This window comes from Eschrichtius robustus, chromosome 17 (assembly GCF_028021215.1).
Source record: "Eschrichtius robustus isolate mEscRob2 chromosome 17, mEscRob2.pri, whole genome shotgun sequence".
In the NCBI taxonomy this organism is placed as follows: domain Eukaryota; kingdom Metazoa; phylum Chordata; class Mammalia; order Artiodactyla; family Eschrichtiidae; genus Eschrichtius; species Eschrichtius robustus.
This window is the reverse complement of record NC_090840.1, coordinates 24439182-24465975: the sequence shown is the minus strand read 5'-3', so window position 1 is coordinate 24465975 and position 26794 is coordinate 24439182. Positions and strand designations below refer to the sequence as shown.

The 26794-nt window shown below is 42.6% G+C and overlaps 1 protein-coding gene across 2 annotated transcripts in view; it reads left to right on the top strand.

The window, feature by feature from the left end:
- ZNF704 (zinc finger protein 704) overlaps positions 1–26203 on the top strand; it is a 226042-nt gene extending 199839 nt beyond the window's left edge. For both annotated transcript variants that reach the window (XM_068525662.1, XM_068525661.1), the window contains exons 5-9: positions 7952–8052; positions 13376–13643; positions 15886–15990; positions 23760–23857; positions 24569–26203. In XM_068525662.1, coding sequence (XP_068381763.1) covers positions 7952–8052; positions 13376–13643; positions 15886–15990; positions 23760–23857; positions 24569–24680 — 684 coding nt within the window. In that variant the 3' untranslated portion in view covers positions 24681–26203. The remainder of the gene's footprint in view (positions 1–7951; positions 8053–13375; positions 13644–15885; positions 15991–23759; positions 23858–24568) is intronic.
- The last annotated feature ends 591 nt before the right edge of the window (positions 26204–26794 follow it).

The window sequence follows — 26794 nt, the reverse complement described above, 5'->3', positions numbered from 1 at the left end:
TTCAGAATCAGAAAGCAGTGAATCGCTTTAAATGGTGAATGACTGCTCCGGAAAGAAAACAGACCCTCAAGGCCCTCACGAATACGCCTGTTGCCAGTCTCTGCACGGACTTAATTCCTAACCCACTAATTTTGAGCAGAGAAGTGCCTTCTGTGAGAAGAACTGCTGCTCCAGAAATAGACCCATCTGTTAGAACTGCTGGGGAGGGCGGTGCTAAGAAAAGCAGCTCAGGGTCACACTGTACAGGTTTCATGGTGATGACACAGCATTGCCAGCCAGAGCCGGGGAGCTGATTGACCTCAGGGAGGATCAGGGTAAAGAAGAGAGATCTAGGCAATTTAATGACAGCATCTTAGAACAGTCTGCCAGGCAGTGTGTGGTCCAGGAGCTCGAAGAACTTCAGAAGTCATCGAGCCCAGGCTCAACCTTTCCAAGTTACAGGACAGCTTGATCATGTCTGGAAAAGTACAGATATCTCCAAAGGTGAGATGCACTTTTAGAAATCACTGATCGAGAAAATATATAATGACTAGGGATTTCTATTAATTCAGGAATGCTTCTGTTGTGGTTTTAGAAATCATTTTAAATCTACTCTATATTTAGGTATCATTTCCACATGATAAAATGAGCCCGCTTTAAATGTTTAGTTCAGTGAGTTTTGACTAATGTCTCCACCTGAGTAACCACCACTCTGACCCAGGCCAGCATTCCTTGTGTCCTCTGCAGTCAGATGCCACCCCCCACCCCAGACAGGCAGCCACTGCCCTGACTTCTGTCACTAGAGATTAATTTTGCCTGTTGAAAATGGAATCATACAGCGTGCACTTTTTGGTGTGCAAAATACCAAATGTTGGCAACAGGAACTCTCATTCATTGCTCTTGAGAATGTAAAATGGTACAACCACTTTGTAAAGCGGTTTGGCACTTTCTTATAAAGGTAAATATATATTCACCATATGACCCAGTAATTCCACTCTTAAGATATTTACCTAAGAGATAAGAAAGCATGTCCACAAAAACACTTGTAGACAAATTTCATAACAGTTTTATTCATCGCCACCCCAAACTGGAAACCTGTGATACGTTATAAAATGGAATACTACACCACAATAAAAGGCAACTAATGACTGAAATAAGAAACAGTGGGTGAATCTCAAAAAAAATTATGCTAAGGTATAGAAGCCAGATACAAGGGGATACATTCTGCATTATTCCCTTTACAAAAATCTTTTTGTTATTTTTAAATTTTATTACCACAGAATCTATAAATGGCACATACAGGTGAGAGATTTTTAATCCCTGCTTGGTATACATTGGAATTTACCTACACACCTCACAGATCCAAAATCACTAATCTTGTTCAGTCCTCTTGTTTTACGAATAAAGAAAGAAAGTCCCAAGGTGGTGAGGTGACATGTATAAGGCTGCTCTCCCAGTAAGGAAAAGAATTGGAATCCCTACAACTTCTAACAGTTACCGATTTTTTTAGGACAGCATTTATCAGCCTTTGGAACCTGCTGAGGGTCTGAGTGGACGTGTTGGTTCTGAAAGAGCCATTGCAGCCTCTGCCAGGGGCGTGGCTTCCCGTAAGACAGGCTGAGGAAGCGTGTGTGATGCAACATGCTCACCTGTGCAGAATAATTGGACCCTCTTCTCTCTGGGAAGCTTGGATGTATGAGTGTCCACCCCTCGCCCATCCCAACACACAAACACACACACACACACACACACCCCAATCTCCAGATAAAACATACCTCAGGATCTTCTCAGTTGCCTTAGAAAAGGCAACTTGACGTTAACTCCAGGCAGCTGTCTGGTAAACTGGTCATGTGATGCTCAAAGTCATGCTTATGTACCTTCTGGAATATAGCTGTAATTGAACTTATCCCTGGACGTGTCATGTAATCCTCCAAAATCCAGCTGTGTTTGCACTCTTGGAACTGAAGGTGACCTTCAGCAGTCATCTTGTCAGTCCTGTGTACCAGTCTGGGTTCTATCAGGAAAATAGAAACTACTCCGTGTACCCCAAGTATGAAATAATTCAAAACCAGCATGGAAGTTTGCCATGGAAAGGGAAGCAGAGAGAAGATGAAGAAGGAAGCCTTGGCCAAAGATCTTTCTTGGCCAAAGGAGGAAACCTATAGCCCCAAAGCAGTCGGTATGAGAGACATTCTGGAAGCTGCTGCAAAAGTGATGAATCCCCAGGAAGTTCTTTCCAACCATCGTAGCCCACAAGGCCAAAGTTGGGTGATTCTAAAGAGCTTTCCTGGGTGCTGCTGTGAATGTCCCATTGGGCATGTGGGAGATTCCGTGAGTCGGCTTGTAGCTGCCAGGAGCTTCAGCTTAATCAGGCAAATGTGTGGGGGACCCTAGCACGCTGTGGTTCCCAACCGACAGTGGCCTCTCGCTACCTCGGACATCCCAGCTTTGTGAACATCTTTTCGAGCTGAGAGGAGAAGCCAGGACTGAAGCACAGGTGGGCACGTTCAGACTTGGAGGCTGCAACTCCACCGGCAGCTTTGCTTGGTTTGGCCTCTTTGGGCAAGCTTGGATCCCTGTGGCAATCTGGGTGTTTATTTAGCTATTTTTTTCCTGTTCTCCTCCCATGGCTGGCTTTCCTTTAGCATAACAGTGAGTAGTCTGTAGACAAAGAATTTGTCTCCATTGGATGTAGTCAGGGGACTTTGAAAAGTACTTAACCACCATTTAAGGGGCCTCTGGTTCGACACGAGAACATTCTTCACCTAGGTAGAGAGAAGTCACTTGATTTCATTAAAGTTGAGGTGCTCATGCTAGTATACTTTTATTCTCCAAAAATTAATCAAGCAAGTGTTATAGGGTGACTTTCATTTTAAATTTAAAATAGGGTAATTTTTATGTTTGGAAATTAATGTAAAAATAAGATACCCTTCCCCAATATTTCTACCATGTAATTATTTGTATTACATACCCTCCCAAATATATAATGTTGTTTATATTCTTTTATAACCTACTTTTTCCCCATTTCAATCAAGGTCCTGGGGGAAGCTGGTGGTGTTCTCAAGTGGGGTAATTGAGAAGAGTTTAATGAAGAGGCTCTTTATAAAGGTGTAGATAGGGCTAGAAGGAATCAGAAGGGATGGTGTGGTACCCCACAGGCAAAAGAGAAAAGCAAGGAGGAAGCAAAGTTGATCATTTTTCTTCATTTCCATTACCTAATTCTCTTTGGGCAACAGATTTCTTTGGAGCCCTTAGCAGGGGCCCAAAAAAGTATGGGCGTAATTGAGGAGATGACACACAAACACTTGCAACTGGTAGGTCTCCAAATTCCAAGGGATTTAGAGAGGATATTGGTCAGCTTCACTGTATTTTGGGGATTCGATACCTCTATACCAGCTATTTCCTCCTAACTAAGGAAAGGAGTTATACCAATGACATTTATTTTTCTATAATCAGTGCCAAGCTTTACTAATCAATTCAAGAAGCAAATGCTTGACATATTATTGCAAGGACTAGGAACAGAATGTTATACATAATACTTGTTATGGCACAAAAATACCACTGTGATTGTCATTTCCTAAAACAATCAGCAGTTTGACCCTTTACAAAATTCCTAAGATGTAGAATGAATTTGGCTCTATATGTTGTGTAATACTATTATATTAATTTCAAAAGACTTCATCTAACTGACTAATTGGTAGGAATCATCAAGTGATACTGGACAAGTCACATATCCCTTCTTAAAGCACTTTCTTCTCTTTGTGCTGGTAATACCACACTGTCTGGATTACTACTACTTTCCCCACTCTCTCTCTCTCTCTCTCTCTGGCTTCTCTTTCTCAATCTCCTACATGAAATATTGGATGCTGCAGTATCCTGGGCCTTCTAATCATCTCTAGCTGCATTTTTTTCCCTAGATGATCTCATCCAGATCTGTTTTAAGAAATCCTTCAGCTCCTGACTCCAAATGTATATCTCTAGGCCTGACTTCCCCTCAGTTCCAGGCTCATAGATCCGTGGTCCTACTTGCCACCTCCTCTTGATCACTAACAGGTATCTCAAAATAAGCATATCCCAAACAGAACCACAACTCACAAAGCTATAGAAGTCATCTTTAACACCGCCCCTTTTAACATTCCTCATACTCAGCCCAACAGCAAGTACTGTTTGATCTGCCTCAAAAATGGATCTTTTTTTTTTTTTAATTTTTATTGGAGTAGAGTTGATTTACAATGTTGTGTTCGTTTCAGGTGTACAGCAAAGTGAATCAGTTATACGTATACATATATCCACTCTTTTTTAGATTCTCTTCCCGTATAGGCCATTACAGAGCACCAAAATGGATCTTGAATGTGTCTACTTTTCTCCATTCTCACTGCCCAAACCTGCTTCAAGCCGCCCTCTTCTCTGACCTGTGGGAGCATCACACTGGTGACCTTATTGTTCTCTCCCCAGAATAGAGTGATGTTTTCTTAAAGCCTAGATCATATAATGTCGTTCCCCTCCTTAAACCCCTTCAGTAGCTTCTTTATTTTAGGATCAAATCCAAATTCCTTACCTTCACCTACAAGACCCTGCATGATCCGGCCCTCCTTGCCTCTCCACATTATTTCAAACAGATCACACCCTCTCTCCTTTCCCTCTAAATTCACTGTCCTTTCTGGCCCTACAATATGTCAAGCTCTTCCCCATCTTCACACCTTTGCATTAACTCTTCCCTCTGCCTGGAAAACTCTAGCTCATAGCATGGCTGGCTTCTTCTCCAACCTTCAGGTCCCAGCTCAGAAGTCACTTTCTAGAGGCTTTGTCTGACCTAACGCAGCCCACCCCCATTTCCAATGACCTTACCGTACCTGAAACAATCATCATTTATTATCACTTCTCTCTCTCTCCCACTAGGATGTAAGTTCCTGGAGAACAGCTTCTTTTCTTTCTGTCACCTGCCACTGGAATATTCCTTGCTAAATAGCTACCTGGTTTAATGAATAAAGGAATACCATCAGCAAAAAGGCTTGGAATGAATCAGAAAGTGTTTTCATCTATCATGACTTCATTTCCAGATGGATATTTGGACTCTCAGATACCTGTAATTTTGGTTTGAGTCATTAATTCCCTTAAGTGGAAGATAATTTTTAATAGTATAGCTTCATTGTTTGAAAAATGGGCAGAAAGCATTCCTAGGGTGAGGATTTGTTCATTAATATTGTTAAGTTGTTATATGCTTTGAATAAAAAACACCAAGCAGAATTCTTTTTCGGGAACCTTGGGGTTGGGGTGGGGGGCAGGGCAGGATTTAAACTCTCCCCCTTTGGCTCATCTTACATCTCAGGCGTTTGGATCAGTGGCTCAAGGAGATCAGGGAGCCTGAAATTTGTGAACTGTCTCCTTAGAATAAACACTGACGCCTCAGGATCATGTACTTTAAAGTCTCCTAATTCTGTCTCAGCTCCCCTCACATCCCTCTTTCAGCTTCTGCCCATCCCTTCGCTGCTGCAGCTCCTAGAGCTCAGTACTGCCCATTGCAGCGGGGAGCACAGGCAGGCTGTCCGAGATGTCCGGGAGCTACAGTGGGAATGGCTAGGTTGCCGTGTCAGGAATGCCGGCCACCTGGCCAGAGCCCCTGGGACCCCTAGGCCACTGGGCTCATGAAGCCCGCAGGAGGCCTGCGCTCCTTCCGCTGTCACTAATCTTTCCCAGCAGACTGTGGCCCTGTGCCACCATGCTCTGTCCTCCACTTGCCACCCTGAAAGTGACCATTCCCAGCACACAGGATACTCCTCACTTCGGGAAGTTGCCAGGTACCTTGTTTCAATTGAGAAACCTAGAGAAAGACTTGGGTGCGGGTGGGTGGCTGGCTGGATCAGGATATTAATCGCATCATAGTAGCTGATGAATCATCCTCTAAGTGTGTAAATGATTGCTTTCTAGAACAGGGCTTGAGGGCAGAAATCCTACTAGACTTGTAAACAACGCTACATCAATTCCGTCAGTTCAAGGAAGGTGTCATGACTACTATGTTGATTGGTCAGGGTAGGCTTACGGTTGAAACAACCCATTCCCAAACGTCAGTGGCTTAACCCCGTAAAGGATTTCTCATGTCACAATCCAATCAGGTCAGCGGGGGTGGTGAAAGGGTGTCTCTGCTCCACACAATTCTCCAGGGACCCAGGCCCCTTCCTCCTGGTACAGGGGTTCTTAACCTGGAGTCCACAGGTCCCGGAAAGGGGGTGGACAGAATTCAGGGAGTATGTGAACTTGGATGGGAGAAAAAGTATACCTTTATTGTCATTAATCTTTTAACTATAATTTAGCATTTCCTGCAATTATGATCGAAGACATCAAACCACAATAATGTTAATGCCACCTGTGACTTTACTACCAATAGAAATCACGGATATTTTCATATCACCTTACAATTTTAGCAGATATCATGAAATATCATTTATGCTTAACACTACTTTGAAATTATGATAGTTACTAGACTCACTTAAAGATCTTTGTTATTTAATGGGTTAAAGAGTACATATATTACCATTTCACAAAATTTTAAAATATTTTGACAGCTATTTCAGTACTCTTGCAGTTTTTCATAATCCTGTGTATTTTATTTTAAACATTAAAAAACATTATTCAAGAAGGGGGTCCATGGAATTTAACAGACTGCCAGAAGAGTTCATGGCAAATGAAAGATTAAAAATCCCTGATCTAAACAACAAGTTCTGACTATATAGCACAGGGAACTATATTCATTATCCTATGATAAACCATAATGGAAAAGAATATTTAAAAAAAGAATGTGTGTGTGTATATATATATATGTATAACTGAATCACTTTGTTGTACAGCAGAAATAAACACAACATTGTAAATCAACTATACTTCAATTTTAAAAATATTGAAAATTTAAAAATCTCTGATCTAGTGGTTCTACCGTCCCCTAAGTCCTTGGGTATCCCCTACCTCTAGTCAGCAGAGCGGGCTTGGGTGACATTGAGAAGTAGTTTAGGGACGAGGCTTAGAAGGAATGTGTGTCACTTCTGCCCATGTTCCCCTGGCCCTGACCCCACCTAACTGCAAGGGAGGCTGGGAAATGAAGTCTAGTCTGTTCCCAGGTGAAAACGGGATGGGGCTTGGTGAGTACATGGATGTGATTGTCACCGTGCCCATGGAAACAATCGGCAAAGAGACAGCAGTCCAACGACAAGCACTCTCCCTGGAGAAAACTCACTCCCTGTCAAATTCACTCCGGGAAGTATAATCATAATAAGACCATAATAGCTGCCATTGGTTGAATAATTACTCCCGTCATTATTGCGCTAAATGATTCACTTTCATGACCTCATTTAATCCTCATAATAACCTTATGAGACAGGTACTATTGTTCCTACTTGATAAATAAGGAAACCAGGACCTGAGAAAGTCAGTCCAGAATCGGTGCTCTCAATCACTGGGCTGGACTGTTTTGGAAAACTTCTGAGATCCTTGTAAGAGAAGATGGAACTGTATCCTGGTGGAGAGGGTGGTTCCTGGAACCAGACTCCCAAACTTCACATCCCAGCTTTGCTGGAAGCTGGCTCATAGACAGGGCAAGTTTTACCGAAGCTTTCCATGAATCTGTAAAATGGTGATAATAATAGCATCCATCTTTTAGGATTAAATGAGATAACTTCTTAGACTAGCACCTGGCACATAGTAAGTGCTCAGTGAATGTTAGACACTGTCATTAATGCCTAAATGACACTGTGACCACCTTCATGAAAGTGAACTAAATATTCCAGCAGGGCTCAGTATTCATGAAGGATGCAAGAAAATCTCTGAGGTCACCAAGATCCTCACCAGCCAGGGGGTTTCCTAGAATGGTGTGCTGAGTTATGGTCAAGAGAATGGGACGCTGCTACTTTTCTAATGAAGGAAAAAATTAAAATTGTTGGGTTAGTTTTCACCTTAATGTAACTTTCTCTCCCATTTATAGAACTCCATGAAGGTGATGTTCAAATGCCTCTGGAAAAACTGTGGGAAGGTTCTGAGCACTGCAGTGGGTATCCAGAAGCACATCCGGACCATTCATCTTGGGTAAGGCAACCCTCCCTTCAGAGCTTGGCGTATGTCCATCAGTTCGATCCAGGGTCACTTGCACTCAGAATTACACACCACACTGTGCCTTAAAAATTCTGAACATAGGAATAGGGACTAAGCCTGCTTGATCTTCCTAATCACTATGGAGATGCCCCCTGCAGATAATATAGGCCAGTATGGCAAGTGGAAAGAACGTGGACTTAAATTTGTAAAGCTTCCCTAGTATACTCGCTAAGTCAGGGGTCCCCAATCCCAGGACAGAGGATCGGTACTGGTCTGCGGCCTGTTAGGAACTGGGCCGCACAGCAGGAGGTGAGCGGCAGGTGAGCGAGCGAAGCTTCACCTGTCGCTCCCCATCTCTCCCCATCGCTCGCATTACCGCCTGGACCATCCCCCTCCACCACCCGCTCTGTGGAAAAATTGTCTTCCAGAAACTGGTCCCTGGTGCCAAAAAGGTTGGGGACTGCTGCACTAAGTGATATTAAACAACCCACTGCTTGGAGCCTCAGGTCCTTCTGAAAATGAGGCTAATAATATCAGCCCTGCAGGGGCATGTGTGAGGGTCAAAAATAAAATGTATGTCAGAATGATTTGTAAAAGATGGACCACTAGGGTAGGGTAGAGTAGGGTAGGGTAAGGGGTCCTTGGACCCCCTGAAATTGTCTGTAAAATTAGATGTGCACTTTTTTCCCAGTGGAGTGTATTCGTGACTTTGAGCCTCAGAGGCAGATATAACCTGAAAAGGGTTTAAGAACCACAGTGACAATCAGTGCTGCTGTTGCTATTCTTATGATACCTGATGACCTGCTCTATCATTTTCTGTTGCCCAAATAAGTCCTTTATTTGTACAACTGACACTTCCTTGTGTTATATAAAAACCATTCTAAGGAAAGATGAAACTAAGTTTCTAGCAACAGGGATTGGGGGCCACTCCAGAGGGGCAATGGTAGTTCAGTTGCCTTGTGCTTTAGTCTCTGGGTTTTTCTTGTCCAGGGATCTGGGACTGAGAAGAGACCTTGAGAAGCTGTAAGTCATAACCAGTGTGCATAAGGCAAATCCAAATACATGACCAGTCCCCCAAAATGCTTGGACACAGAGGAGCCCTTTTAAAAAGATGAGTGTTGAGAAATAAACACTACAGTCACTTTGCCCAGCAAGGGATAAATTTAGGGAATGCATCATCCATAAAAAAAAGTGGTAGAAAAAGAAAACAAGAACTGGTTCTAAGGTGATTTTTCTGATTCGTGTGGATCGGCTCCTTCAGTGACTGGAGAGAAGCAGAGATCTATCTCCCTCACCTGTAGGCTTGGGATGCTGGAGACACAGCCAGACCCTTCCAGGGCACAGCACATGGAAAGTCACCAAGCGCCGTGGGTGTGGCCCAGCAAAGCAGGGCATCTGCTCCGCTAGCCAGAGGGTCCACTCATCCTCCAGGAAACACCACACTGAAACACTGCGGGGCAGAATGCGCTCCTGTTCCTAAAGCCCTCGGAGGAGGAGATCCTGCAGCTTCTCCCCTCAAACCTCACTGTCAGCACAGCTCACAGAGTAAATAGCTCAGAGTTCTTTAAAGGTTTAGGAAGGGCTTCTGGAAGCTATAATCAGGACCTGGGGTATTTGTTTTAAAGTCCCTCTGCCCAACGCTTCGAATCCTATTCAGCACTACACAGAAACACATGCCATATATATGTATTTATAGACTATAAACGGCATCACAGGATTTTCCTTTGAGCTTCCGGGGTGCTCTCATGGTGGGTGAAATTCAACGTGCAGCTGCTGTATTCACTTCCCTGGGATTCCCTTTTTACTCTTCACATTGCCTTGGTGAATTAGGATTCACATCCCTGCCAGCCATCGCACAGGAATGGGCCTGGGTTAGCAGGACTCCAAGCCTGCTCTGTATGTATATGAAGCTCTCATGGACCTGGGTAGGGGTGGGAAGGGGCCCGCCTTTGCCTTAATCCATGTCCTCCATGATGTGACTGTAGGAGGATGGGGCATTTTTAATGAGTGTTGGCTGTGGGACCTAGGGGAAGAAGGGGGCATTCCAGAACCCCCAAATATGTGTCTTGCATCTGATGTAGCTGCAGTGCACACCATGCCAGTATAAAAAGTACACTGTTTTTGTCTTAAGTCTCACTCCATTCTTATACACCAGGGGCTGATCCTGATTTATCCCCGTGTAGGACACACAATTTCCCCCAGGCCTGTGTGTCTATTAGTAGCACTCAGGCAGCCAGTAGCAACTCGGCCTGCCCTTTACTGGAGAGGAAGTGGGGACAGGAATAGAACAGATGCACATTCTTCAGCCCACTCTCTGGGGTCTTCCATGCTCTGCTTGTAGGAAAGCCAAGCCCAGCCTGACCTGATACGGCGCAGACACCTCCCTAGACGCCTCAGCCTGAGAGCTCAGGGGACACGGAACGGGGCTGGGAGAAGCCCCCGATGTGGCGAAACAGAAAGGCCGAGGAGAAGGGGAGATTTGTGTTTTAAGTTCTGTACAGGGATTGTAAGTGGGAAAAAAGTTTATTCCGAGTCAGTGTCCTGCGCCTGCCGGAAATGGTCATGAAATCTGGGGATGCCCCAGGGAAGGGAGATGTGCAGAGGCTATCCCATAAAACCAAGTGGCCAGATGTGCACCATTTCCCTAGAAATTCATAAATCCAATAAATGTTATTATTTATTCGACAGTTATTTTATGCAAAGCTTTCTGTGGAAAAGTACAATTTTCCATGTCTCAGGGAGAAAAACTGCGGAAGTACTAGAAGATATTTTTCCTGATGATAGTAAACATTGAGGCTTTTTTTTTATACATATAAATTTATTTATTAATTTTTGGCTGCCTTGGGTCTTCGTTGCTGCCTGTGGGCTTTGTCTAGTTGCGGCGAGCGGGGGCTACTCTTCATTGCGGTGCGTGGGCTTCTCACTGCGGTGGCTTCTCTTGTTGCGGAGCACGGGCTCTAGGCGCGTGGGCTCCAGTAGTTGTGGCACGCAGGCTCTAGAGCGCAGGCTCAGTAGTTGTGGCTCACGGGCTTAGTTGCTCCACAGCATGTGGGATCTTCCCGGACCAGGGATTGAACCTGCGTCCCCTGCATTGGCAGGCGGATTCTTAACCACTGTGCCACCAGGGAAGTCCCAACATTTAGGCCTTTTAACATCAGCCTTATTTTTATTTAATATGCACTCAGTGCTTATTATGTGTGCGGTACACTTCTAAGCACGTATGCAGTAGGCCCTCCATACCTGCAGCTGCGGAACCCACAGATACGGAGCTGTGCTACGTCTATTTTATATAAGGGTGCAGGCTGCCAAAATCACACACACAGCTAGAAGCTGTCAGGATTTGAACCCAGGAGATCCGACTCCAGAATTCACGCTGGGAATCACTGTGCTATAACATCAGCTTCCTTCGTTCATTCATTCAACATTTAATAGGCACCTACTGTAGGCCAGATGCACTGATATGTGTGGTGTGACACAAAGATGAACAAGACATAGCCCTAGAGAATCAGTCTTAAGGAGGCGACAGGGGTTTAAAAAAAAATTACAGAAATGTACCAAGTCATTACATAAAGTGAATTAAATAAACTGAACGCACCTCACAGGGAGCCCAGAGGATCTAACAGTTCGGAATTAAGTCCTAACACCTAACGTGCAAAATACTTCCCCGATTTGAGAGCTCAGGTCACTTCCACCTCCCGCCTCTCACCCGGCCACTGTCAACTGCTCCACAGCCTCCTTGCTGGCCTCCCACCCCTCTTGCCCTCCTCTCCTCTATTCTCTCTCCGGACAATTGCCAGAGTGATCCTTTTAAAAAGTAACTTATGTCGGTGAGTCTATTTCTGTTTTGTAAATAAGTTCATTGGTATCATTTTTTTAGATTCCATATATAGGTGGTAGCATATGATATTTGTCTTTGTCTGTCTTACTTCACTTAATATGAAAATCTCTATGTTGCTACAAATGGCATTAGATAGCATTAGAAAACAAACTTATGGTTACCAAAGGGCATAGCATGAGAGGGGGTGAACTGGGGAGAGATAAATTAGGAGCTTGGGGATTAACAAATACACAGTACTGTATATAAAACAGATAAACAACAAGGACTTACTGTATAGCACAGGGAACTACACTCAATATCTTGTAATAACCTATAATGGAAAAGAGTCTGAAAAAGAATATATATATGCTTTATATATATATATAATATATTAAAATATATATATATATATATATATAATTGAATCACTTTGCTGTACACCTGAAATATTGCTACAATTTATGTCAAAGAGTGTTCTGCCTATGTTTTCCTCTAGCAGTTTTATGGTGTCATGTCTTACATTTAGGTCTTTAATCCATTTTTAGTTTATTTTTGTGTATGGTGTTAGGGAGTGTTCTTATTTCATTCTTTTACATGTTGCTGTCCAGTTTTCCCAGCACCACTTATGGAAGAGACTGCCTTTTCTCCATTGTATATTCTTGCCTCCTTTGTCGCAGGTTAATTGACCACAAGTGCGTGAGTCTATTTCTGGGCTCTCTATTCTTTTCCATTGATCGATGTGTCTGTTTTTGTGCCAGTGCCATACTATTTTGATTACTATAGCTTTATACTGAAGTCAGGGAGCATGATTCTTCCAGCTGTGTTCTTTCTGAAGATTGTTTTAGCTATTTGGAGTCTTTTGTGTTTTCGTACAAATTTTAAAATTATCTGTTCTAGTTCAGTGAAAAATGCCATTGGTATCTTGATAGGGATTACATTGAATCTGTAGATTGCCTTGCGGAGTGCGGTCATTTTAACAATATTAATTCTTCCAATCCAAGAACACGGTATATTTTTCTATCTGTTTGTGTTGTCTTCAATTTATTTCATCAGTGTCATACAGTTTTCTGAGTACAGGTCTTTTACCTCCTTAGGTAGATTTATTCCTACGTATTTTATTCTTTTTGATGTGTTCCATTATGGGTTTCTTGTCTGCCTCTCCCCCTAGACTATATGTTCCACCAGGGCAGAGTCTATTTATGTTTTGTTCACTGTAAGAGTGGGACTCTAAAAAAAAGAGCCAGGACACAGTAGACTCTCAATAAATTGTTGTTGAATAATTGATTGATTGGTTGATTAATTGCATACATTGCTTTAAGAAGTCAAGGAAGGCTTCCCTGGAAGTGGACAGTTGAGTGTTGCAGGATAGGTAAGAGTTTGCCAGGCAGACAGAACAGAGGAAAAGCATTCCAGACAGAAGGAACAGCATGTGATGTGCCAGATTTCAAGGCAAGAAAATGGCTTGGGTGAGTAGGATTGTTTTGCTCTCTTTTGCATTAGGCGTGTTGGGGAGTCTGATTACAGTGATGGAGAAGAAGACTTTTACTACACTGAGATCAAGCTCAACACAGACTCGGTGGCAGACGGACTGAGCAGCCTGGCCCCGGTTTCGCCCTCCCAGTCCCTGGCTTCGCCTCCTACTTTCCCCATCCCAGATTCCAGCAGAACAGAAACTCCTTGTGCCAAAACTGAGACAAAATTGATGACACCCTTGAGCCGCTCCGCTCCCACCACCCTCTACCTCGTGCACACCGACCACGCTTACCAGGTGACTGGCAAGGGACCGTGAGAGTAATCACTTTACTCCTGACCAAAAGCAGTAGCATTCTGACCTCTGAGTAAAGGATAACTCAGTGGAAAAACAGCATCCAAGAGAGCCCAGTAGCAGAGTTCGCTTTTTCTTTTTCTCCTTTTAAAGCCAGAATCTCGCACGGAGGAAACCTTGTAGGTCCTTGGACTTTGCAGTACTGATTGAAGATCCGATCCCTGAGACGCTGTTATGAGAATTAAAATCCTTAATACTGTAAAACTCTCAGAAGGGTGCCTGGCACGTGATATAAGTACCTGTTAAATAAAAAATAAAATAAGTGAAAAGATGAGCCTTGAAAAGTGCTGACACAATGCCACCCTCGTCCTGCACCCCAGTCTGGGACTTAGTGCCCTCCCTTCTGAACTGGTAACTAACTCTGTCAGACTGGAGCTGTGGTTGTCAGTGTTCCCCAAATCAACAGTGTCGGCATCACCTGGAAACTTGTTAGAAATGTACATTTCTTGGGTTTGCCCCAGACCTGTGGGACCAGAAGGAGGGGTGGGGCTGAGCAGTCTGTGCTTAACAGACCCTCTAGGGGATTCTGCTTCATTCCAAAGTCTCACAAGACCTTAGAGACAAATCCTGCAAATACAGGACACGGCTAAAGCTCCTTTTCCCCCAGCAATTATTAACTCTTTTAAGTGTTGATTTAGTAAAGTTTCAATACACTCAAATTTTTAAAAAAATTTTCCCATAATTATCAACCACCTTACGTAACTTTTTAGAAGAAAAATCTCCTGTACATATTTGTAATTGTGTTGTCCCACCCTTGTTTTATAAACACTTTCCATAGAACTGAATATATAACCGAATTCAATTAAATCAAAACATTAAATTGTTTTAATCATTCTTTTGTTAGGGATCTACTTTTTAGTCTATCCAGCTTTTTAATTATCATTAGTAAATCTACAGAGGATACTTCTGTGGCAGTAGCTTTATTTTTTCTTTGAATTTCCAGAAGAGTAATTATCAAGTCTTAGGATATAACATGAACAGCTATGTATTGCCAAAATATTTTCCAGTGGTGCCAGTTAGAAAACCACTGTCACTAGCAACTGTATATATAAAAGTAGAAAAACTAAAGCTGTAGAGGAAGAATTCAGCCATTTATTTAGTAGACTTCAACTCAAGAGCAATGGAATAGAGCTAATTATTAAATTAGTTGATGCAATAACTTTCATTCCTGACTCTTCTTACGGCGGTCAAAAGAATTATTCATTCCTTTGTTCTTGTTTGTCAGTGTCGCATTTAGGTCCGAAATCGTGGGCTTGAACCAACTTAATTAAATTATTCTGCTTATCTATACAATGAGAGTTGGAACACACGCTAAGGGATCTAGAAGTTCCTTCCCAAACCATTTATTCACAATATTGGGATATTTTCTGTTTACAGATATTATAAATGCTCAGCATAAAAATATTAGAAACATAAGCAAAGAAAGAAAATCCATCCTTAGTCCCAACAACAAGAAAGCCCCTTGGTTCATATTTTTGGTATGTCCTTCAAAAGTATTCTATGTGTGTATGTATACTCATTTTTTAAAAAAAATGGAATCTATTTTAGTACTGTTTTCACTATGCTTTGTTTTTTCCACTTAATATCTCATGAACATTTTCCCACGCCAATGAGTATTCTTCAACAACATCATTTTTAATGGCTCCATGGCCATATCATGATATATCTACCCTTTTCCCTATTATTGGACATGTGTTTCCAGTTTTGTTAAATATAATACATAGTTCTGCACTGAACATCCTTATATCCATTTCCTGAGAATAAATTCTAGAAGTGGAATAGCTAACATACAGAACACTAAGAATTTTTATATGTATTGCCAAATTACCCTCCCAAAGTGTTGTAATTTACAACCTACCATCACTGCATAAAAAAGTGACTTCCCAACTTGATAGTGAGGAATTGTATATCACAGATGTCCTAAAATAGGTATATGTATGTATAAGCAAATTTCTTTTCAGAAATCGGTAGTCAAAGACTTTCTCCTTTTATACCTTAGATTGCTTAGATATATAAAAAGTTTATCTCTAGCTACTCTTATTGACTGTGTTTAATTTCCTCCTATTATAATTTAGTCATTAATAGAGCTGAGATTATTTCTGAGGCCCTACTTTGGAAATGACAGCTTAAGACTCTGAGGAGAAATGTTCTTTCATAACAACTTTCTCTGTTTTCTATTTGACAGGCCACGCCCCCTGTGAACATTCCAGGATCGGCCAAGTTCACCCCCAATGGCAGCAACTTCAGCATTTCTTGGCAGTCTCCTCCAGTTACCTTCACAGGCATTCCAGTAAGTAGAAAAGCAAAAAGCCAGAAATCTGGTCAAAGCCAAACGTATATTTAGAGAACAAATTGTAGAAACATGCAAGAAAAAGACAAAAATTGGAATGCCAGAAGAATTCTTTTTTTTGTTTTTTGTAATGATATTTGTAAACTCAGCGAGGTGTCTCGTGGTTCAGACAGGCCCAGCTTCTTTGTAAAAAGGTGTTTTGACTGGAATTTTAGAAACTAAAAGACAGTTTCATCTGTTGATAAACAACTTGTTGGAAATATATCAAGATTTTTTGTGTGGGTGGTGTATTTGTATGTTTCCAAAAGGCTTTATAAAATTAATAGCCGAACTCAGACCCTGAACATAAAAGAAAGAGACCCTATACATAAATGGCATTTATCATTATGAGTAACTTTATAAGATTTGACTTTGAAATTATTGTTTGTGGGTATGTCATTTTGCAAGTTCAAATAGTAGAAATTGAAATCACTTTCTTTCTTCCAAAGCCTGAATAGTCCATGCTGATGGGTAATTTGCAAATAAATGAGTGCTGAAATATGCCATCGGGTTTAAGTAGTATATAAGAATTGATTTGACATAGTAAATGATTACTGTCTGAAAACTCAGCATGAATTTGCTTGATTCTTAACTATTCATTTAAAAAGATATTGGGTCTTTTATAGCTTATCACAGAATATCCATAGACCCCCATCCCGCTGATGCTCAAGGGGGTTTATAACTCCTGATAAGGTTCAGGAAAGTGGCTTATGATAATAGACATTAACCTTATTTTCTCCTCTCCACCCCTCTCCCTAAGGACCTCACAAAAGCTTCTTATTGCAACCACTGGCAACTCCCAGAGGTTTCCAGCAAATACCAAGGCCTCCTGTGGAGCTGATAAAAATGAAAGTGGCTCAGTCAATTACGCTGTGCTCTGTCAATGAATATTTATTAAATTCCCTAGAGGAATAGTCAACAATAAAAAGCATCCTGCTGGCAGCAATTCGAGAATCTGTGGCTTCCAGAAAATACTCCTAGAATAGGATTTTTAAACAGGATCATGGATCTGGAGTAATTATGAAAGGTGCCTCCTTCACGAAGAGTGGGAACTGCTGGTTGTTCTCAAAAAGCAAGAATACGATGAATGCCCTGTTAGTAAACATTTAAAAAGAATAGCGTAGACATGTAGGTATTAGTTTTGTTTCTGGCAGGAACAATGATCCCCTAAGGTGGGTGTCAGAGGTAAACAATCAGCCCTTTTGGCGACTTTTTTTTTCTTTTTTTGGATAGACATAAAGAGACCCAGAGTGGCTCTCGACGTGACATTTGAGACAACCCTTCTAAGCCAGCAAGGCAGCTGCAATCACAGAATGACAGAGACCTGCTATTCTGAATTCCGTTCCTTCCCTTCTTTGATTTGAGCAGAATTTTCAAGGGCAACCCCCTAAAGCTCATCTGGTGTAAAAACAAGTATAGTGTGTAGACAGAACAGCCCAGTTCAGACTTCCTTTCAAATTACCTCTATGACCAGCCCAAATGGAATATTTCCCCCTTTCTTCTATTAATTAAATCATCTCCTTCTGAAGTATAGTGTGACATCACGCTGTGTGGTTTGTTTTTTTTTTTTTTTAATTGGGGTATAGTTGTTTTACAATGTTGTGTTAGTTTCTCCTGTACAGTGGAGTTCCCTGTGCTATACAGCAGGTTCTGATTAGTTATCTATTTTATACGTATTAGTGTATACATGTCAATCCGAATCTCCCAGTTCATCCCACCACCCCCCGCTTTCCCCCTTGGTGTCCATACATTTGTTCTCTACATCTGTGTCTCTATTTCTGCCTTGCCAACTGGTTCATCTGTACCATTTTTCTAGATTCCACATATATGCGTTAATGTACGATATTTGTTTTTCTCTTTCTGACATTTCACTATTTCCATGTCCTCCAAAGTTCCTAAATGTCTTACACGGTAGGCTACCAGCCAGGATCCCTCCTCTTGTTGGTTTTTCAACAGTGAAATTTTAAAACTCTTCTCTCTGTGGACACTGTGGACAGAGTCCCTCATTTTGCTATCGATTGGTTACCAGGGACGTTCTGGACTAGAGCTTTGACAGAAAGTACATAGAGTAACTGAGTTAACTAGGTATCCCACTAAAATCCTATGTGAGCTTCTAATTTATCCTGTCGCCAGAGAATTCCCAATCTATCTGGTTTTAGACTGTTTCAGCAGTCAAGCTTGCCATTGCTATCTAAAAATAAAGGTGAGGGGATGGAGGGAGCTGCCATTTTCGAAGGCTTTTGTTTTATTCTAGAAAGAAGACAAGGAGGCTTACTACTAAAAACGTTCTTCATGTTGCCCTACTCTCTATCAATGCTTTTTTTAAAAGAAAAAAAAAAAAACTGGCTGTTTGCTGTCCGCCCCCTTCTACAGGGGGCTGGATCTCACAACTCCACACCACCCAGGCATAGGACTGTCACATGTCCACTGGCTGGGTGCCAGCAACCGTCCCTGAATTCTCCAGGGGTGCTAGTCCCGCCTCTAGAAGACAGGGAGCCAGGCTGACTCTGAGAACATGTGAATCCCCACCTCCTAAATTCGTGTAATAGGATTTTCAGACAGAAGCTCTAAAAGTTTTAAATGATAAGGTACTCGTATTAGTGGTGGCTTCAACTTTATCCAAACTGAAGAACAGAGCAGTTGCCATTTTATTAAATCCTCATTAAAGAACACATTTCTTGTTGTACTCCAAAGCAAGTATTCTGAGGTTGTCAACCCCATTTAAGGTTTCCTTTTCTCCCATGTCTTTGGGACCTGGTATTGAAGAGGGCATGCTTTTGTATGCTTCCTAGAAAATAGAAATAATCTCCTTCTGCGAAATCCCAAGGTTTGAAGAATTTTATTTATTCATTTGCCTACACTGGACTTCCTGAATTTGGGGCTTTAATAAGTTCCCTGGGTAAGACCTCTTCCTGGAGGTGTATAGCCCAGAAGGTTGATCTGCATATTCACCAAGGTAACGTTTCAGTCTTTTCTAGCCCAAGGCTATGGACATAGGGGTAGGGAGAAGACCATGGTTAATTACTGCTCTCTTTGACCTGTTTTTCCCCAATGACCCCTAATTATCTCCATTTCTTTCCCTGTCTTTTCATGGCAGAAAGCTGAGAGCTCTTGGCCCCTGTGTTAGTCTGCCATAATAGGCTGGGTGGCTTAAACATCCCACATTTATTTTCTCACAATTCTGGAGGCCAGAAGTCTCAGATCAGTGTGCTAGCTGATTCAGTTCCTGGTGAGGGCTCTCCTGCTACCTTGTCAGGGGCCAACTTTTTGATATATCCTCACATGGCCTTTTCTTTTGGGGGGTAAGGGAGATAGAGAGCCCTTTGGTGTCTCTTCTTCTAAGGACACTAATCCTATTGGATCAGGGTCCCACCCTTTGGACCTCATTTGTCTTTAATTACTTCCTTAGAGACCCCATCTCCAAATACAACCACACTGAGAATTAGGGCTTCAACATGTGAAGGGGGGTGGGAGGACACAAAATCCAGTCCATAATAGGCCCCATGCAAGCAAATAGGAGCTAATCAACCTGCTATCCAAGGGCCATTCCAAGAGGCTTCAGGCCAGAAAGACAGTCTCCAGACCTGAAATAGTAGTGCTTAACTGTTAGCTTTTTAGCTAGTTTGTTTTTTATTAAAACTTTGATGGAGGGTTCAGAATATTATGTTAGAAGAGATTAAAACCAAGAAAAGGGGCTTTTTTTTTTTCCCACTTGGGAGATAGAAAATCACACAAAAAAGAAATTTCTCCAACATATCTACAGAAGGACACAACATCTATATTACTGCTCTAGTGTGAAGAAAGTCCTGACTGGCATTTACAAGCCGTGACCTCTAGCTGGTCACAGGACCTCTTTCAAGCAATGCCCTCGACTCAGCTCTACGACAACCACCTAGTATCATTGTATTGTTGAACACAATGCCTGGCACTGGCTGACATTATGTTGTACTTCCTAGTGTTGTTATCTGTGACATGTCTCATTACTGTAAAACCGGGGGCAGAGAAAGTGGATTCTCCCTATCTGGGGTTGACTCATCTAACACAAATATACTCAACATATGGGAAAAATTAGCCACGATTTTTGCAGACTATAATTTAGAATTCTTTAAACTCTTCTGAGGTCACACCTAATCAGGAGACAAATTACAGGCATACAGCCCATTTTATTTATTTAGAAATAATACCATACAGTACTCTCTCTAAGTGTATCATATGCTTTATAAAACATGTCCCCAAATAGAACTTAAAAACGGTTAAGATGTAAAACAAATAACTCTGGAATGTGGAGGCCACTGGGAGAGAGAGCCAAATCATGTTTTCCAGGGCTTTATTCCAGGGCACGCAGTACTGCCATCAGTTATGAGGCAGGATGGAAGAGAGAAAAAGCAGGGCTTTGACACCGGTCAGAACCGAGTTCCAAGGTCGGCTGGTGTCAGACAGCCCATATTCAAATCCCGGGTCTGCCATTTACTTTCTGCGTGGCCTCAGCAACTTCCTTAACTTCTCCATTTCCTCATCTATAAAGTGGAAGTGATAGCGATGCTTATCCTGGGCTCCTTATGAGGATTAAACTAGATAACACAGGGGAAGGCGCTTAGTGTAACAAGCTCTTGGTAATTACTGATACTACTTCTAACTCTGGGATGCATGTAGGCCAGTTCCCTGCTCCAAGCCTAAATTGTCTTCCCTACAAAATGCAGATAGTGCTTATTTTGCAGGCTTTTTGGTGAAGATTAAAAGAGAGTATAAATAACCTAGTGGCCTTTCACATTTGCAAGCACTGAATAAATGTTGGCTCCCTATGCCAGCCTCCCCCTACCCTCAGCGCCAGCTAACATAAGATGCCAAAACATGATTGTCTTGCTATTAAAAAATCTCCAGGAAAGCTCCCGATCAATAGCCGGAGGATATTGATCCTCCCACAGAACTAAGCCGCACGCTGGTGTGGGAAGAGGGTCCCGGCTTCCACTATGCTGCAGCCTGTAGAAACCCAGGTCTGTTGTGGAACGGGAGGGGCTGCCATCAGACAGGGCTAGACACGGAACACGTGTGCCCTCAACTCCAGACTTAAGAAAGCCGTTAGCAGAAATAAAGAAGGTGGAGAAGGGTTCTTCCTGCAGTAGGTCCAAAGCTGCCCCTCATTCCTCCCCTAAACCTATGAGGTCACCAGTGTTCTAATTTCAGTTAAGTGGCACCTCCATCCCTCCAGCCTCTCAGGCCAGGACCTAGGAGGCATCCTTGGCTCCTCTTGCTTCATCCTTGATTCATCGAAAGATTTGTCCTCTTATTTTCTGCCCTATATCCCATCTATCAGCAAGTCCCGGACTCTGCCGCTACAGGATACGAATCCAACCCCTTCTCCCCACCACTGCCACACTCTCATCTAAATCACCAGTACGTTTTTCTCCTGAAACAGTGCAAAAGGCTCTTAAGCGGTCCTCGGGGCTCCTGTCCGGGCTCTTGCTAACCCATTCTCCGAGGAGCCAGAGCGATCTTTGTAAAGCATTAATCAGATGTCTCACTTTCTTAAAACGCTCCACTGGCTTCCCTTGCACTTAGAATCACCTTCAAATTCCTCATCACAGCTCCAAGGCATGACCTGAACCCACCACCTCCCGTCCTCCCGCCTTCCTCCTGCCTCCTACGCATTGTCTTCCGGCCCCACTGGGGCTCTGCACCTGGGAGGCCTTGGCCCTTGCCCCGCCCCTTTCCCCCAGAGTGCCCTGTAGATCAAAGGTAACCTCCCCAAGAAGCCTTCCCTCACCACCCTGAACAAATATGTCCTCTCCTTCCATCACGTTTGGCCTGGTAGCCTATTTTATTTTCTTCAGGCACTTATCACTAAAATGCCCTTACTTGTTCTGTATTTATTGTCTATCTCCCCACTAGAATGTACACTCCATGAGGGCAGAGACTTTATCTTGTTCAGGGCTGTATCCCCACAATCTAGAACAGTGCCTGGGGCATAGTAAGTATTTAACAAATATTTGTTGAATAAAGAGCATCTTATAATCTCATATCACCCCACACAAAACTGACGTATGGCAATTCTGCAAAACTTAGAACCTTCCACATTATCCCCGGCTGATGGAAACAGTGTCACTGTCGTGTCACCTAAACATTTCCAGTTCTCTGACTGAATAAAGAGGTACTCTTGGGATTCTACAAGTTCTACAATAATTTTGAAAACAAAATTTTTTTTCATTGTCCTGAGCACTTAAAACAAGTCATATGAGCATATTCTAGATCATCTACAGTGGTAGTAAACTCTGAAGCGTTCACTCCCTCTACTGTGCTAATATGCATCCTGGTCCCGATGGGATGGGGGATGGGAGTGGGAGGTGGGGATTCTGCTTCTGGAAGAACCTACATATCCATCCACACCAAATGCAGACACTGAACTCCAAAGCTTTGGTTTTTAAAAAATTATGTATGTCACTCACCTCTGCTGGCCCTCAATCCACCTAACTTTAGCAAAAAGTAAAGACCAATGGTACAGAATAAATGAGACTCATGGCAATAATGGTTTAAAATGTTGGTATTTTTCCTTATGTGTTTAATTTTTTTAAAATTAATGACTAGAAAAATAACACTTATGTACATTCCTTTACATTGACAGAAAATAGAAAATACTGGTCCCTGTACTAGAGAAAATCAATTCTATGGAATGTTCCCATGACTGTTGGTTGGTACTGGTATTTCTGTGATCATGTTGGCTTCTAAGTGATTAAGTTTATCAATTTATTAGATGTTTGCTCTTTTGTATATGGCAATATTGTATATTTACTTGAAACATCATTTATCTTTTGTTATAAAATTAGTTTTGTGTAGCCTTTGAGAATCCCATTTGCTGGGAAGATATTTAGTGCTAGGTGAGCAGGTGATACAAAGAGAATAAGTGAGAAATGCAAGAGGAATGGAGAACAAAGGGGACCCTCCCATCATTACGACTGAGAGGCGGGGCATAAGGGGGTTAAACACGTGCTCTGGCATCAGAGAGAGCTCAGTACAGCCCTGGCCATTGCAAGTTCCATGACCTGGGGCAAGTTATTTAACATCCCTGTGCTTGGTTTCCTCATCTATAAAATAGGAACAGTGAGTACTTATCACATGGGGTAGATGTGAAAGTAAAGCTGTTGTCAGTGACCCTGGCACATAGTGGATGCTCAGTAAGTACTACAAGGTTGACATTCGTCCTTGATTTGCTCAGGATCTTTGCTTCTTGCCTTTATCTCTGTTCAGACCCCAGAGTCTGCCATGTGGTCATCTTATGCAAGAAGCCATTTATTTACTGGCTGTGAATGATCTAACTGAATACACAGAAGGCTGAGATCCACATTGTGTGTTGCCACTGACTAGCTGTATAATCCCAGAGAACTCTCTTAACCTCTTGTCTTCTTTAAAAGAGAGACGGATGAGGCTTGGAATGGGAATATGCTTTAAGGTTTAAAATATTATTCAAGTGAAAATGGGCAACTGGGAATGCAGAGGTGTTGTGAAGTCATGAAGGTTTGTAAAGTACTCATTGTTGCTGGGTCTTTTCTGTTGGGGGATGCCTTTAAATTCTGCCATGAGCATCACCCCATCCATTTTAACATGTGGTCTCTGTGAAGGAAGCACAGCCTCTCCGTGTCTGTTGGTTGGGTACCCCTGCCCACGTGGCAAAGGCTAATGAAATGCATGGTGAGGAGAGCCTGTCCCGTTAACTTTGTTTTGCATGTGCTTACTAGGTGTCACCAACACACAGTCACCCGGTGGGCACAGGAGAGCAGAGACAGCACACTCACACCGTCTTGTCCTCCCCACCCAGAGGGACGGTCAGCCTAAGGTATGACTGCTTGACACCCCACATGCCTCCTCTCCAGGGAATTAACTGAAAAGTAGAGCAGCGAGGAAAAGAGAAACCAGAGATACAATCTTCGTAAAATTCCCCTGAAATGGATGAAACACCCTTTCTTTTGTTCCCACGGTTTTCCCCATCTATTAACTCTTGATAAAGATTTGTTATTTTTCTGGGGTCACAGTTTACAGTAAATTCTCTTGCAGAATAGGTAATGCTGATTACAGGGTCTCTTTAAAGCCATGTTGCATGAACGTCTGTATGAAATGAAGTACAACATAGAGTTTTTAATCCAGATCAAGGAGGACCTCGCCAGGATTCCCTTAACCAGAAGACTAGAAATTTGAGAAGCGAGAGAGCATTTGAAAGTACGTATTTAAAAACTTGAAAGAATAATGCTCTCTACTGGTATTTCTTGTATTTACTTATTTAATTCAGTGTTATGCAGATGCCCAAATGGACATGTCTACAAACGGACAAATAGAAGCTGAAGAGTACTGGAAGTACTATTAAGTAGCAAATTTTAACAGTTCAGTGTAGTGGCTGTGAAAACATCCCACACAGGTTAATGGCTGAACCTAGAGAGACGCCCTACTATGTTTCCTAACTTTTTCTAGATTTTTCCAGGTATTTTGAGCCCTCCAAAGAATGCCCATTGAATCCCTCACACTGAATACTGTTTCCTGGCCTGTCTTACAGGAAGCCCCGGGGAGAGGGCAAGAAGTGCCGGAAGGTGTACGGCATGGAGAACCGTGACATGTGGTGCACGGCCTGCCGCTGGAAGAAGGCCTGCCAGCGGTTCATTGACTAATGGCACAGGCCCCTGATCGTCGCCCAGACACTCCTGCCCTCGACTTGTGCTGAGGGTGTCAGAAAGCGCTTTTCCTTCTGAACAAAACACACTTGAAACCCAGGGAAAGCACTTCCGGGAACCTTGGTGAGATCACAGCAAAAAACAAAAAAGGTCACCACCCTCACTGTTCTTGCTGAGAACCCAGCCGAGAGCAGCTGTAACTACTTTTTTCCTTACAAAATCAACTTTTTTTTTTTTGCTGTATGTCTAGCTCTGAAAACTGTGGACTTCTGTAGCAATCGAACCAACCAAGCCCATTTTTCCTGGAAAGGAGGCCTATTTTGATAAATTTTCTGGATAATGCCGTTTCTGAGATTTTTGGGGGTTTTTTTGACACTTAAAAAAAAAAGCTACATGTTATTCAGTAGCATTTGTACAAAGAGCGATACCTGTTTTCATTGTGAATGGTCTTTTGCCTGTTCTCCATCGGACTTCTGGGAGCAGTACACATCATGATGTGTTGCCAGGAAACGGCAGCACTCTGGGTATCTTTTCTATGTCTTTTTTGTTTGTTTGTTTTGTTTTAAAGAATGGCCCCAAACTGAACCACGGTAGAGCTGTTAGCTTGAAGGGCCCAGGAGGGCATAAGCTTGAAAAAAGATTGACAATGGACATCACCAGCAGACTTCAGCCCCAGCTGAGTTCAGGACATCCCGCTGTCACTGTTGGGAAACGTCTGGGAGTCTTCCTCGGAAGCCTTCCCTGAGGGGTGGCCCGGCCCACTCTCTCCCGGCCACAATGCACTCAAGACCTGGCACGCATTGCCATCTGGGTAAGCCTCAGAGCTTCCTTCAGGGATGCGACGCCAGCCATAGCTCGGATCTCTTCATCACTGCTTATCTGACAGTTGTTGCCAGGTCAGTGGCTCATCAGGCCTTCCTTCCCTCAAAACGCCACCGCTGACTGTTTTCAGAAAAGGTAGAGAACTCCAGACCATCCCGGCAGGTGTGCTTTACACAGCAGAGCACAGCCTCCACGTCCCCATCTGTTCAGAAAGTTATGTGAGGTCAACATCCATTCTGAGTGCACTTTTATAGGTTTTATGCTTTAGCATGTCTGGGAGATGGGTTAATGAACAATGTAAAGATTATATGGGGAAAAGGAAGGTCCAAACCTTTATTTTTCTTATCAAAATATTGGAGCTATTCATTAAGAATTTGCTCAGAAGGGAACATACAGAACACCAAAAGGAAAATGCGTGTTGGTATAGGAATCTCTCCATTTAATAGGACCAGGGCTTGCACTGTGTTCCATTTATTAGGCTTTCTAGCGTGGTATTTGTTTGTTTGTCTGTCTTGGTGGTAGTGGTGCGGGGACAGGGGAGTAGTTGTCAAGCCCTATAAATAAGCTCATTCTCTGTCTACCCTACTCTTGATTGCCCTGCTAAAGTTATTCCTCCTATACCTATGCAAAGAAGTAAGAGCACCTTATAGGATGCACTGTGTCGGGACGGGGGCCTAGGATCAGCCATAGGAATGTTAAATGAAATTGCACAGAGCAAAGTTTAATATATTTAGAGATTGTACATACGCTTTTTTTTGAAAGAGTAGAAAGAAGTCATCTAGTCATAAGAACTATCCTCTTTTTTTTTATTAAGCAAGGGAAAAAGAAGGAGGTTCTACAGTGTAACATCTGCAATCTGTGCGTTCATATATTTTGGCAATTTTATTTTTTAAACTCTCACATGACATTTGAAGCATTATTCCTTGAAAGAGATCCTGTTTTCCTCCTTCATTTATTTTTTTCTTTAAAAACACTTATTTTAAGAGCAGAGAAAGAGCTTCATTTAATATCACATCGTGATTACCAATCAATACAGCACCAGCTATAATGTATGTTTGAGCACTAACAAAGTCAGCCAGGAAAGGGTTTTTTAAGTGCAGAAACGTATTTGCATCCTCTACCCCAGCCTGTCTTTTCTCCTCCCTGGTGTCTTGTCGCTTCACCCACAAGCATCTCTGCTGGGAGGTGATGCTCTGGCCTGGTCCAGAAGGCCCTGCACTGTGGCTGGATTGCCCAGTGGCCACGGTCAGTCCAAGGCTGGTCAGCCATTTCAGCAGGCTCACCGTGGA